We start from the raw sequence: 15,203 nt of genomic DNA, 5'->3' as shown, positions 1-15,203 counted from the left end.
GAGGACCATGACTTGCTCTTCAACAGCATCAGTGAGCTACAGGGGTAGCCTTAGGACATGGCTGTCAAGAAGTGCCATGGCTCTCCTCAAATTTCTCAAAAAAGGCTAACGGAAATATATTTAATGAGATCCTTCTAATTTTGAGGGGTATTTTCCCCTTCCCTTCCTGATTTCTCACTTTCTAGATTTTCTAAATTTTTTTTTTTTTTTTACAGTGGGCAGAAAAATATAATCAGAAAACTTTTCTCAATGTAACTGAATTTTATAATTCCACAGAGATGTTTCTTCACCTTCTAAATCACAGCAATTAAATATAAGGCAAGAAATATAAAGTTGCAAAATAACTTGTCAGTATATTGTCTTATGAAGGTTAGCTAACCTGATGGGTTTCTATATTATACATATGTCACAAAGCTTTATACTACCTAGGAATATACCACGTAATTGGTTAAAAATGGTATTTGTCGTCATTTCTATAAAAAGTTAGGCAGTTAGTCCTTTGTCAGAAACATAACCCCCATATCACCAATGTTTCAGTGGAAAAACAGAATCACCTTAAATTTGACTTACTATATCTTCTCCAGGAACACAGCCCTTACCATGGGGAAGTCTCGCATGTAAAATCAAAGAGAATTTAATAAAGTTGCTTTTTGAAGGGGGCATCCTGCTTACCAATCTGCTTTTTCTAGAGCACATGGATTATTCCTGTTATCAAGTGACATGTACTTTAGATGGTTAACACTGAACACTAAGATGGATCCCCACCAATTACCATTTAAAAAAAGAAGACACTTACCAGACTACTGCTGTGAACGGGCTCTGGCACAGCCTTGGCGGACGTGTCTTCCTGGCCCACAGCGGTCACCACGGCGGCCCCTTCCTGGGCTACCCCAACCGCCTGCCCACTACTTGTGCTCTTCAGTTTATCTGCAGTTCGCTGGTTTTCTTTCTCCAGCTTGATTTTAGCTAACTGTGCTTCCAACATCCAATGTTCTTTTTCCTGCTCCAGTTTAGAAATCTTCTCCAAACTCTGCTGAACCTTGAAAGCAACAGAGAGTTCTGCACCTTAGAGGATGATGCAGACAAAACTTACCAGCCAAAAAAAATACTTTATAGAATGTAGACCAAAACTACTTCACAGGTGTGAAAACAAAAAAGGTTGATCCTGGAATAGGGAACATTTTATTAAACAGGATACAAAAAGCACAACCATAAATTGAGAAATTGAACTAGAATGAAATTTTAAAAATCTCTGTTTATCACAAGGTATAATAAAGAGAGTAAACAGGAAAGCCACAAAGTGGAAGATGCATGTATCCAACAGTGGACTAATACCCATAACATATAAAGAACTTCTATAAATCAATGATAAAAACATAGACAACCCAATAGAGAAACAGGAGAAAAGAAGACTTGAATAGGCACCTGAACGTTACTATAAACATAAAAAAGAAGGTATTCAATGTCACTATTTACCAAGGAAAAGCAATTTAAAACCACCCAAATGAATAAAAAAATAACAACAAAAAACACCCAAATGACTAAAATGAAAGACAGAAAATACAAAGACGGACATGTTTATGGAGCAATTGGAACTATCATATAGTGCTTGGGGGAGTGGAATTTGGGACAAACACTTTGAAAGCTGTTTGGCAGGATCTTTGAAAATTGAACTTGTATCCTATGACTTAGCAATTCTACTTCTAAGTATATGCCCAAGAGAAAAACATGCATGTTTATCAAAAGACAAGTATAAGAACGCCCATAGCAGCCCTATGATAGTCAAACACTTGAAAACTACCCAAATAGTCATAAGCTGTAAGAATGGATAAATAAATTATGTATTTTCACACGATAGAACACTCAACAGGAATGAAAATTGACCAATTACAACTACACATAACATGGATGAATATTATAAATATAATGTTGAACAAAAGAAGCCAGATCTGAAAGAGATGCTACATAATTCTCATTTAATATAAAGTTCAGTATCAGGCAACAGAACAAAGAACGCAGGATAATGGTCACCTCTGGGGAAAGAGGAGAGTAATAACTGGAAAGGGGCATGAGGAAGGTTTCTGAGGTCCTGGCAATCTTTTTTTACAGGTATATACCTTACATGAAGAAATGTTCTTTTTTAAAAATTTTATCTAGCTACCGGTTACATTAATGTGTTTACTTGTGAAAATTCACTGAAATATATTAACAATTTATATACGTTTCTTTAAGTATGTTATACTTCAATAAGAAGTTTAAAAAGAGCTAATTTTCAAGGCAAATGAAAGCTGGAGAATTAAATAAAAATAAAAACAATCTTAGAGTGAATTCCAAATGCTTTACCAACTATCATCGTTGAACAATTACCACGTACCACTGTTCATGATATTTTCCTGCCAGTATCCTACTGAAGCCTCCTAACAGTCCTACAATTCTCACGTCTCAAAGAGGAGAACTTGAAGTCCCAGCAGCTCGACCACCTGCAAAGCTAACAAACAGAGCCAGGATGTGGGACCTCGTGTGTCTGGCTCATAAGTCTGATTCTTTTCACCGTATCACACTGCCTCCCATTGGCTCAATTAATCCTTACGGGACCCTGAAAGGTAGATATTATCCTCGCTTTAGAGAGGCAGGATGTGAGACCCGGAGTGCTTATCAGACTAGCCTGCAGCTGGTCAATGGCAGAGTGGGAAAAGCAATAGCTCTGAAGTCAGACCATTCTGCTACTTACTAGCTACTATGGATAAAAGCTGTTTAATTTCTTTGAGCCTTACTTTCCTCACATAAAATAAGAAGGAAATCTAAAATAAATTTTTAAGATATTCCACATTTCACTGTCTCAGGAATTTTTTTAGGAATTATTATGTGGATTAAATTTTTAGTTTCAACATCCTCTTGAATTAATGTTGAAAAGATAAGTGATATGTGTCCAATGAAAATAAGGTCGGCATAGGCAAAATACTGTCTCAGATGAATTTGTACTCTCTTTAAAATAAATATTTCCAAAACTAAAGCAAGCCAGGTGTTAAAGTAAATAAATCTCTGGCGAATGCTAAACTGCGGTCAGTTTGTACCAACTTCTGAAAAAAATAGTACCGCCTACCTCCACGTACCCCCCAAATTCAACTGATCAATTGAGCGTTGGAAATTTTTCATTCCTGTCCATTTAGGAAATAAAAATAACTCACTGAGTCTCTGGCCACACCCCCCCTTTTTTGCCTTATTATTTCAGACATTTAAATCTAGTACCTAAATAATTAATCAGCATGGCCAGAGTGTGCTGATATTACTTTATTGGCAATCATAACACCAATCGAATCAGGATGACTTATTTAGAGTATCAACAAATGGTTTTCAATGAATTATGCTTATGGTGCTTTTTAGCATGTGTTAATTAACTTTACATGTTTACTTACACAGCCTTTTAAATTGCTCTATGTGTATGAAAACCTTCTATAGGGGATTTTATATTCATGCTCTTTAACAAGTACCGTGATTTTCCCGATGCCATACCTGTTGTGCGAGGCCTTCTCGACTTTCAGTAGAGCTGAGAAGGACCCGGCGGTTTGCCAGTGCTTCTTCATAAGGCACAGATTCCAAGAGGGGCTATGGAAAAAGCATCATAAGAAATAAAGAAAAAGGTTGCATCATTTCCCTGATCTTACAAATAAGAATGCTAAATGAGGTTTGATAATAAAATTCAGATGTATGTCAACATAGACTAGTTCCTTTAATACACATAAAAAAGGAACTTTAAAAAAAAAAGAAAAGAAAAAGAATGAAGGGGAACATGTCATACCAGTTATAAGAGACACTATCTAAAACCATAAGACTTGCACCAAAATAGACAGATGAAGGAATGGCATAGAAAATCTAGAAACAGACAAAAGCACATACAAAAATGTATTATGTGACAAATGTTGCATTTTTAAATCAATGGAGAAAGGATAAGTCATGTAAGGACAATCAATTAATAATTTAGAAAAATAACTATTTAGACCCCAATTTCATACCTATATCAGAATAAATAAATTCAAGATGGGCTGAAGATTTCAATCTAAAAAGTTTAGACCACAAAAATACTAGAAGAAAATATAGGTGAACTGACTTTCCAAGAGTCACCTGAGAATCACCACCGTAAAGAAAAAGCCTGGTTTAATGATATAAAAATTTAAACTTCTAAATTTTGAAAAATTACTACAGCAAACTGAGGAAAAATATTTCCGACATAAACAAAGGACTAAAATCCTTAACATAGAACTCCTTCAACCCTAATTAGGAACATTTATTTAAAAACAGGTAAACAACTTGAACAGGAAATTGAAATAAATATAAACAGTAATTTTATGAAAGGATGTTCTATTTCAATAATAAGCAAAGAAATGAAAATTAGAACAATAACATGGAACCTCTTGTTTCTAAGATTGACAAATTAAATTTACGGGTTAAATTTATACTTCTATTGCTGGTAAACTATAAATAGGTAACCTTTGAAACATTCACAGACTTTGAATGAGCAATTCCATTTTTAGGAATTAATCATAAAGATATAATTAAAACAATTAGGTAGCCTTATACGTTGCTAGGAGTGTACAACCACTCTTACGGGTAATCTGGCAGTAAATATTAAAACTTAAAACCACATTATCCAGAACATTCCACCTCTCAGTAATCCACACATATGCCCAAGGAGGCACTTACAAAGCTATCCATTGCAGTATAATTCTAACAGTGAAAAACTGGAATCAACCTAAATGCCCACCAAAAAGAGACTACCTAAATGAACAAGAGAATACCTATATCATAGATTTCAATGCTGTGTTTAAAATGAATATAGTAGCCATCATATGTATTGATACAGACAGGTCTCTAAAACATATTTTAAATGAAAAAAGGAAGCTACACAATGAAACATGCATTTAAGTTAAAAAAAAAATTTAGAAAAGTCTTTATATTCTTCATATTTTACATACAGTTCAAAGTTTACAGAGATGAGTAAAAATGCTCCAAAAGAGTCTGGAAGGTTGCCCACCAAACTGATAACTATAGTTACCTCTGGAGAGGAACTGGAATTAGGGATTGTAATTTACCTATAATGTTCTCATGTAATATAAGAATGTATTTATGCATTATGTGTAACTAAAAGTTAAAAAGAAATAGAGAAAGGTAAATATACAAAGTTGCATGTGCAAGAATATCCCCTGTAGTGTTGCATATAACAGTGAAAAATAGGAAGCAACCTAAAAATCCACTAGCAATGGATGGCTTAATTAAATTATCACACATTTATAGAATGAAATACTATAGATGAAATACTAGATGCATTAAAATGATAGCAATTTATACTTATAGATATATATTTTTGTTATATAAAGATATCCACAATGCATTAAAGAGGAAAAAAAAACAGATTCTAAAACAGTCTATGTATCCAGATACACCGCTTTTTATAATGTGTGTGTGCATGCATGCATGTATACACATTAAAATTTTATGGTTAAGAGGAGCTACCTTTGGGTTGTGGGATTTTCTTCTTCATGTACTGCTGTTGCTTCTGATTTCTTTTTGCAATGATCATGTATTCTTATTACATTGAGAAAAAAATTATAAATGTATTTCAATTTTTTTTATGTCTACAAGTTTAAGATTTTCTGAAGTTTGACACTTACTGGCTGCCTGGCCGTCTCACCCTAAACACTCTACCAGCCACTGGAAACGTAAGTCTAATACAGCCTAGGAAGTGAGATTCGGGTCTCAGTCCCACCCTCCTCTCCAAAGACCACCCCACCCCGCAACACCCACCAACCACCTGTCCCTCAAAATTGTATAAAACCTAAACAATATGAACTGTGGGAAAACTTCTGCCATTCTCTGGAATTATTCCAGATTTTCCCTCTGATTTAAATGTTAACAGCAGCTCACAAACCTTTCTCAAAGCCTTCATATAGGCAGCAGCTTTTTTCTTATACTGCAGCATGCATTCAGCTGAGAGAGGACTGATGAATCCACTCGCTGTCTTAGGACCGTAGCTCAGGGAAGCAATGAAGTAGTCCACGTTGTTGCTGAAGAAAGACGCAATCTAAACCAAGTGTGACAAGAAGATAGATTTTGTTTTCCAATAATATATCTAAAATGCATATCTAATAGTTTTCAGAGCAAAGTTAAGGATACTGAGAATGTAAATGAAACTTCAACACATGATCAAAAGCCCACATTTATGTATTTGAAAAGAATACATAGGGAATGATTTATAATAAACACAATGCAGTATAAATTTTGAGACCAGACTTGTGACATGTCTTAATCTAGACAAATTCTACTGTTCCTAAAAACCAAGGCTGATTCTGATTTATTCTGTAGACAACGTTTATGAGCTGTTTACCTTACTAAGTCTGCCCCTGCTCTCAAAATATATACGTTTGGGTTTATACATTCCATTTGCATTTTAACTTTGAATGTTTCATATTCCAACACAAGACGTGATACAAGCATATTGAATATATGATCTCGCATATTGAATATATGATCTCTACTTAAATTTCATCCTGTAAGTCTCAATCTGTGCATTACAAATATAACAGGAAAGAAAAAGACTGAAAATTCAGCAGACCCTTGTCATTTACAGGTTTAACATTTGCTTAATCTATGTAAGCAACAACAAAGATCCATGACTGTAATTTTGCTGAGCCATGATTCTGAATCTACAGTGCTATATGAAATGGTGATATAAATAAAAATGTCTAAGAAAGTTATTAGCCAGAAAAACTAAAGTCTTCGATACATTAAAGAGTATTCTATTTCAATAAATAAGAAAAAGTAACTTGTGAAACAAGAGTACTCTACCTTGTCAAAAACTGTTCAAAAAGTAAGCAATCACTCACTAATGGTCTAAAAGATTATCTTTTTCATTAATATTTTACTGTATCAAATGAAATTCTATGTTAGGTAGTATCCAAGAAAACGAAAACTCTAAAAATCTTGAGCTGTATATTCCTTGTGTATGACATAGATAGTACAGTGTTTGCATTTCAGTCATGGTAGTATACGGTGAGGTTTACTTTCTTTCCTCTCTCTAATATTTCTACATTTCCCAAATGTTCTTTAACATGCATATGTTATACTTTCCTAGTGGGTTTTTTTAAAATTACAAATGATAAAATTTAGTTTAATCAAACCACATTAGCTAAGTATTAAGCTGCCACCAACTAATACTTAGTTCAGATACTTACTTTAGCTAAAAACCATTTATAAAAATTTCAGAGTGAAGATCAAGTACCTTTCCTTGAGACAACTCTTAAGGTTTCAGGCAAAGCAAATGTAAAATAAGCTACGAAGTATATAGGTATTTAATATTCCAGAGTTCTCCTAAAAAAGTGACAAATGCAGAGACTCTTGTAAAATGTCAACATTCTCTTTTTCCAGAATTGTTCACAATTGAATCAAAGTTAGAATCATCCTCAGAAAGTTTCCAGAATGCCTGTGGGTGAAAGCACTAAAGAGGAGGCAGTGGGGATGGTCTTCTGGCTAAGGAATCCTGTAGGCACTGACCTGCGAGCTGACAGATCCAAAAGGTAACACCTTTTAATTACGGCCCCAAACTTAGCAGACTGTCAGGAAGACTGGTCTGACTTTGGGAAAGATGACACTGAATACCTAACATAACATATGATCATTTCTGATTAACTTAAAACACTTGAAAAAAGTGTGCTCCTACTAAGGTCAACCTGTCAGAAAAATAAAGGTATACGACACAGATAGAGATTAGCACTTTCTTGAGAAATTATGTTGACTCTGCTGAAATAAATGGGCTAAGACAGTCCTGAATACAGTACTTTTGGTTTTATATGTATGGGTAGTTCTCAGAGAAATCTTGGTCACTAAAGGCTTTGATGACAGCCACATGAACATGTGCTCTTAGAATGTGACCTGCTGAAACCAGTTATCCAAGACAGAACAATTTTTAAAGAAACTGCACTCTGGTCAGTTTATAATAACAATTAAGTACTTACTAATCCAAATGATCATTATCTAATATTAAGAATTCAATGAGAAGACACATGTTGAAGTCACCTTAAAAGTACTTATTAGGGTACAAAACCACAGAAGTAGCATTATCACAAGTGTTGCCAAAAAACAAACAAAAAACCTGGAGGGGAAAAAACAAAATATTAACAAAAGTCTTATAATTCTTTTTCTTTTTCTATATCCCAATTTCTGTATAGCAGACCTTTAATATACACAAGGATCTATAGTGAGACCACCTGGAATCTTTCAATCATCAAATATCTCATTAAAACATCAGAAGTGAGTGACCTACTTCCTCATCACAAATGCTTAACAGTAACTACCATATTGTTTCAAATATTAGGTAGGAAGGAGGAAAAGGGAGACAACTTTATTTTATAAAAAAGCCTGGTAATCGAAAATCCTTTCACAGATCAATTTTCCTACTAGGTCATTCAAAAAAAAAAAAAAAAAAAAAAAAGGAGCACATTTAAGAGTTGAATTTAATGTCAATATAAACCAGAGAAAAATTACCTTTCCTGCTCCATTTGTCAATGCCACTACTGACGACAGGATGCAATCATTAGTTGTTATGAGCTTCTGTGTTGCTGTTGGAAGTTCATGCTCTATTGTAGCCTTTTGACTATAATGTTTGGAAATATCTATAAACCCAATCAAACAAAAACTCATTACTATCTATATACAAGTTGTATACAGATAACCAGCCCGTTAACTTCTTATATCTACTCTTACAAATTTACAAGACAAATCTGACAAAAAATGGTCCCAAATATGAGGATTGTGCTGAATATCAATTAGGTCTCAAGTTCACATGGAAAGAATAGAGAGTAGTGAGGGTCTCTTAACACCATCCTGGTGTCTCTATTACAGCCCCCAGCAGGTGGGTCTCATTCTCCTTCATTTGAGTGTTAGCCCTTATTCTAGTGCCCGGTAAAGGACCCTGAGCAATATTTACCAGTTAAAAACCTTGTTTTGATAGTCCAGCAGGTACAAATGAGAGTTTACATTGTGCTTATACAAACAAACCATGAGGCTGGAAAAGAACAGCTAACACAGGCACAATGTCCCACAATCCTCAATGGATCTTAGCCGGTTTGCCAGTACATACTTTAACAATAAGAAAGGTTTGCATGGCCAAATAAGGATTGGATACTCTAGCATCTGGCTTCACATTCTATTGCCTCTAGTCCAAGAAAGTTATAACAAAGGCCTGTGGTTATGGAAGCATAGAAGAGAGGCTTAGATATAAATGTGTTGAGAGAAACAGCAGTAGGTGAAATTGGCCAAACAGCTAAGCTTGGGGTTTTCTGGGTCTCTGAGAAATAAAGTAATTTCACCCTGGAAATAAGGGAAAATGGGAGAATTACCAAGACAACATTGATTTACAAGGAAGGGCAATTATATTTTTAAATAAAAAGGTGTTTATGATACAGCCTCCTTTGAATTTTTTACAGTACTTCAGTTACAACAGCATTAATTATCATTACCAACAAAGCAAAAAATAAATCACAAAACATGGAAACTAACTTTTATAGCAGGTGTGTATACAAAGAATTTCATTTATTCAGAATCAAGAAATTTAGTTGATTTTAGACTATAGATAATTAAAAGGGAATAAGACTATTCAAAAAGAAAGGGTATTTGAGATTTAACCTAGTATGATACTGATATTTAACAAAATTACTGTTTTATGAATAAGATTACTTTTACTGAAATTTAAAACTAGGAAATTGCATTACTTATATATATTGTGTTATATACATATATATATAAACTTTTACATATATAAACTTTTACATATATAAACTTTTAATTTAAGATAGTCTTAGATTTATAGAAAAATTACAGAGAGTTTCTGGATACCCTTAGCCAGTTTTCACTATTGTTAACATCCTACACTACTATGGTACAGTTGTCACAGTGAAGGAACCAACTAATTGGTAATTACTATTATGTCTAATATTTTTTAAAAATAAATGATTATCCTCTATATATTCATGAGATATCCAAGTGAATGAAAATTCAATTGGAACACTGAACATTTTTTTGTATACTGAACTTGCTAGCCCCTAGAGTAGACATTTTCTTTCTATACACCACAGAAAGTTTTATTCAATATTTTACTGTCTGTATACAATGCTATAATACAGCTGGGTTGGTAGGCAATCTTGGTTGATTGGTGTAGGTGATTGAAATACTTATAAAAGATGTACAATACTAAGAATCCTCCCGTGGCTTCTAGTGGATCAGAGCTACTGTAGTTTGACTATAATAATTCTCCCAATCCAACTGTTTACTCTTTATCGAGTCCAAATATTTTCATTATTTAGGGTGTTCCTCAACATTAAAGTTTAACTCCAAAAAGTACAAGGAAATCATGTGACCTAGACAAGAGATTTATTTTCTTTTATGTTTCCTATGAGTCTACCTGCTTTAGACTTGAGACTAAAGATCAAACAATTCTCACTTAGAATGCCACTTGTTAAAAGATTAATTCACTTCCATTTTAATTCCTTGTAGGATACACATTTTTATAAATCTCTCTCTTTTTACACTGAGACCAGCCTGCTTTCTTTTTTTTTTTTTTTATAATTTTATTTATTTGTTTATTTAATTTATTTTTGGCTGCGTTGGGTCTTCGTTGCTGCGCGCGGGCTTTTTCTAGTTGCGGCGAGCGGGGGCTACTCTTCGTTGCAGTGCACGGGCTTCTCCTTGCGGTGGCTTCTCTTGTTGCAGAGCACAGGCGCTAGGGCACGCAGGCTTCAGTAGTTGTGGCACATGGGCTCAGTAGTTGTGACGCACGGGCTCTAGAGCACAAGCTCAGTAGTTGTGGCGCACAGGCTTAGCTGCTCCACGGCATGTGGGATCTTCCCAGACCAGGGCTTGAACCTGTGTCTCCTGCATTGGCAGGCGGATTCTTAACCACTGCGCCACCAGGGAAACCCCAGCCTGCCTTCTTGATTGCCTTCCTTCCTTCCTTCTTTCCAACTTGGACCAAGCAATTAAGGAAGCATCAAGGGAAAAGATTTGAAATAAAAGTTCTCTTAAAAACAAAGTATATTCTGGTAATGCCAGTTAATGCTCACTCTGAGTTTTCATGAGAGATATACAATAGTCTTCCAACTGGGTAAGAAGACAGATTTGAACTGTAAAACTAGCAACAAGAGGCCATAATCTGCTTGCCAACCATCCTTCATGTTTCCCAATATTCTCTCTTTATATTATGTTCACTTTCAAGGACAGAAACAAGCAGAGGCACAAAGGGGGCTAAGGGAGCCTCTGATCCTCCTCTGATAATCTCCACCAGCTCATAACAAATAATAATAGTAACATTCTTTAATTTGGACCACTTGGCATCTTATGTCATATATGAACAAAAGCATTTTTAGAAAACTCAGAAGTACATTATTATTTATAGAAATATAAATAAAATCAAGATTTTTTTAAATGTAAATGAAGCTTTAAGATCCTCAAGGGACAGCTACCCTCCAGCCTCTCTTTTATTTATAAATAAATTTATAAATTCTAGAGAAAACACTAGCAGGAACAAATCATAACATTAGCATAGGAAAACTTAGGAAACAAAACCAAAAAACCTGTAGCCACAGAGCTACTTGTGGTTTCAATGGCCTAGTTCTACGTTACGTGAAGTTCTGGAATAGAGGACTATGGTTAAGTCTGAGCTCCCCAAACCAAAAGCTGCACAGGAAAAAGGTACCAGTCCCTTGGGTTTTCTATGGACCAGACTAGGTTGTGCAGGGTTGGGGTTGCCTCTTGTCACCTGCCACCAAGACTGTCTACGCAAGCTGTGACTCCTGCAACCAGTGTTAGCTCCAGAAGTACAGTGACTTTTAAAGTTCCTTATAATTGAAGACAAGCCACAGGAAGGACCATTTTCCAGACTGAATGGTAAGGTAGTACTGGGTAATTCCACTGAAACTAAGAATGATTCCCAGTAACATAGGTTATGTGGTTATGTGCCAATCTATAGAAAGGCCCCAAATATACCCATCTTATACATGCCATCCAACAAAGTTTTAAGTTTTTAAAAAGTATTTTCTGTGAAACCAGTAATTGGTCACTAATTGTACACTAAACACCACAGTGAAAAATCTAGGCACCTGGGCTATTTCCAATAGTCCTTAATAATTGCTCCTGCCCTCCTCTCCTCCCCCTACTCCAACAGTCTTCAAAAGGAAAAGAACGGAGGAAAAAAACCTAGAAGCCATGCAGAAATACAGATTAAAAAGTCAGGACTCAGAATCACATGCTAGGAAGCAAATGAAATGCCCTTCGGCAAGCATATTCTTAGGAGCACATAGCAACTAAAAACTGACCAAAGCTTGAAAACAGACCTTCATTCCTTAAGGCTCTCCTGAACAAAACAGGACTTATAATGGGTACTCTAAACACAAAAACACACAGGAGGGTAGAAAACCAATGCATTCTTTCTGGGATCTTTAAACCTTCATTTCCTCAGTTCCTTCATGTTTGGGCTCTAACAAGTGCAGTATTTTGCTAAATGCCTCTGAACAGCATGTCTGGCTTGATAAAATTCATACACCTGCCTTAAGTCAGTGTAATGTATTTTTGGCTAAAGTTCCGTGCACAAGGGTTTCTCTTCAGCACTTTGTTTACCTTCAGGAAAGCAGCAGATGGGAAAAGCAGAAGGCAGTAAGCTGTGCACTTCAACGTAAGCCAAATGCTACTAAACCTTTATCTGGGGTCTATTAGCCTTGGCAGTATTTGTTTAAATCTCATTCAGGCAGATCTGAGAAAATGGGACAAAGCTTATTTATGTTCTTTTCCAAGCCTCACCTTTCATGACATCATGAAATCCATGCAGAGCAGCACCAACATTTGTTAAGACAGAACTGTAGTTTGTCCGAAGGAGTCCATCTGGCTCCGTACCTAGGAAACCAAGATCACAAACCTAAGCATTTTCCCAGAAGAATTCACCTGAAAAACTGACAGCCCACCATCTCCCCTCTACTTTTGGGAAGAGAGAGAATGAATACTGATTGTGATATGTTGAAAATAATGGCTCTTAAAATCATTGTAGACACATTCAGATAGAATGGTGATAATTACAGGGATCTAAACTGATTTGCATCCCCCATGTCCACAGATATTAATGGTTATAAAAATCAAAATTAAATTGCTAAGCAGGATTATGTCTTTCATGATTCTTTTTGAAATGAAAGCCTTTGTGAATTTCACCTTGTTACTACAGAACACATTTCTCATTTTGTGCTTTCCCTACATATTATTCTTTGCTGAACATCACTAAAAACACTATTAGTCAAACATCACAGTTCCAATTCTGGCATGACAGCATAAGCAAGCTCCACATATCCACTCACCAGCACAACTGGTGAAAATGATTTAAAAATAACCACTTTAAACTCTGGAAATTATCCTAAGGGCATACAGCAAGTGAAGAAACATTTAATCAAGAAAATCTATATTAACTCAGTAAGAATAGCAAGAATCTGTGGTATGTGAACCAGAACCCACTCCGTCCCCTCACCAGTCAGTGAGCTAGAAATCCCAGTCCAGAGGGTGCAGCCAAGAACACAAGACTCCCTCTCCCCTAACTCAGCTGGAGGGCTGCATTCCTTATCTCGCTCTCAGCTACCTGTTGCTGAGGCTAAGTTCTAGGTAAGTATGACTCAGAGGTGGGGGGTTCTCTTCTTTTACCCAGCCCTGACTTGTGGGATGGAGGCTCTACGTGGGCATGGTGCTGCTGAGAATCTGTGGCCCTGATCACCCTGGCCCCAGCTCATTAACAGGAGTTCCATGCTGAAAGAGGCAAGCTGAGGAGACCAGCAGCTGCTGCCCTACCCTCTCCATGGAGTGCTCAGCTACTAATGCAGGTGTGTCACTCTGAGAGAAGTGCATCACTTTCATCAGCCCCTGCACAGAACCATGGCTCAGAGATTTAACCCAAGGGAGAAACAGTTCTTAAAACAGAAAGTTCTGAATCTCTTCCCAAAGGAATTGACTTAATTCACAACAGACTGTGGAAAAGTTCAAGCCTATGGATGCTCTCAAAAATAATGGCACTTGTGCTGAAGGTAATTCGGAGGAAACTGGTGGATTCATTGGAGATATAAGGTAAACTGACACCTATGGTCAACCGATTCTTAACAAGGGTGCCAAGACCATTCAATAGGGAAGGAATAGTCTTTTCAATAAATGGTGCTGAGACAACTAGATATCCACATGCAAAAGATGAAGTTAGAGCCTTACCTCACACCATATACAAAAATTAACTCAAAATGGATCAAAGACCTGAATGTAAGAGCTAAAACTATAAAACTCTTAGAAGAAAACATAAGGGTAAGTCTTCACAACCTCATATTTGACAACAGTTTCTTAGATATGACACCAAAAGCCTGAGCAACAAAAGAAAAATAAATTTGACTTATCAAAATTAAAAACTTTTGTACTTCAAAGGATACCATTAAGAAAATGAAAAGATAACCCACAAAAATGGAAGAAAATCTTGCAAATTACATATCCAATAAGGGATCTGCACCTAGAATATATAAAGAACTCTTATAACTCAATAATAAAAAGACAACCCAGTTGGAAAATGGAGAAAGGATCTGAGCAGACATATCTCCAAAGAAGATATACAAATGGCCAATAAGGACACAAAAGGATATTCAACATTATTAGACACCAGGGTTATGCAAATCAAACCCACAATGAGATACTACTTCAAAAAGTCAGATAATAACACGAGGATGGCAAAAATCAAAAAGTCATATAGGGCTTCCTTGGTGGCACAGTGGTTAAGAATCCGCCTGCCAATGCAGGGGACACGGGTTCGAGCCCTGGTCCGGGAGGATCCCACATGCCGCGGAGCAGCTGGGCCCATGCGCCACAGCTACTGAGCCTGTGCTCTAGAGTCCACGAGCCACAACTACTGAGCCCACGAGCCACAACTACTGAAGCCCGTGTGGCTAGAGCCCGAGCTCCACAACAAGAGAAGCCACCACAATGAGAAGCCCACGCACCGCAGCAAAGACTGGCCCCTGCTCGCCGCAACTAGGGAAAGCCCACGCGCAGCAACAAAGACCCAGTGCAGCCAAAAATTAAAAAATAAAATAAATAAATTAAAAAAAAAAAAAAGTCATATAATATGGGGGGAGATCCAGATGGCAGAGTAG

At 36.2% G+C, this 15,203-nt stretch overlaps 1 protein-coding gene across 1 annotated transcript in view; it reads right to left on the bottom strand.

Annotated features, from left to right (window-relative positions):
- PPP1R21 (protein phosphatase 1 regulatory subunit 21) overlaps window positions 1–15,203 on the bottom strand; it is a 61,021-nt gene that overhangs the window by 12,643 nt on the left and 33,175 nt on the right. Inside the window, exons 13-17 of the mRNA XM_068564208.1 lie at window positions 12,844–12,936; window positions 8,539–8,666; window positions 5,927–6,079; window positions 3,514–3,606; window positions 797–1,039 (exon numbers count right to left, since the gene is read on the bottom strand). Coding sequence (XP_068420309.1) covers window positions 797–1,039; window positions 3,514–3,606; window positions 5,927–6,079; window positions 8,539–8,666; window positions 12,844–12,936 — 710 coding nt within the window. The remainder of the gene's footprint in view (window positions 1–796; window positions 1,040–3,513; window positions 3,607–5,926; window positions 6,080–8,538; window positions 8,667–12,843; window positions 12,937–15,203) is intronic.

This window comes from Eschrichtius robustus, chromosome 15, assembly GCF_028021215.1.
Source record: "Eschrichtius robustus isolate mEscRob2 chromosome 15, mEscRob2.pri, whole genome shotgun sequence".
Taxonomy (NCBI): domain Eukaryota; kingdom Metazoa; phylum Chordata; class Mammalia; order Artiodactyla; family Eschrichtiidae; genus Eschrichtius; species Eschrichtius robustus.
This window is presented reverse-complemented; position numbering and strand designations above follow the sequence as displayed.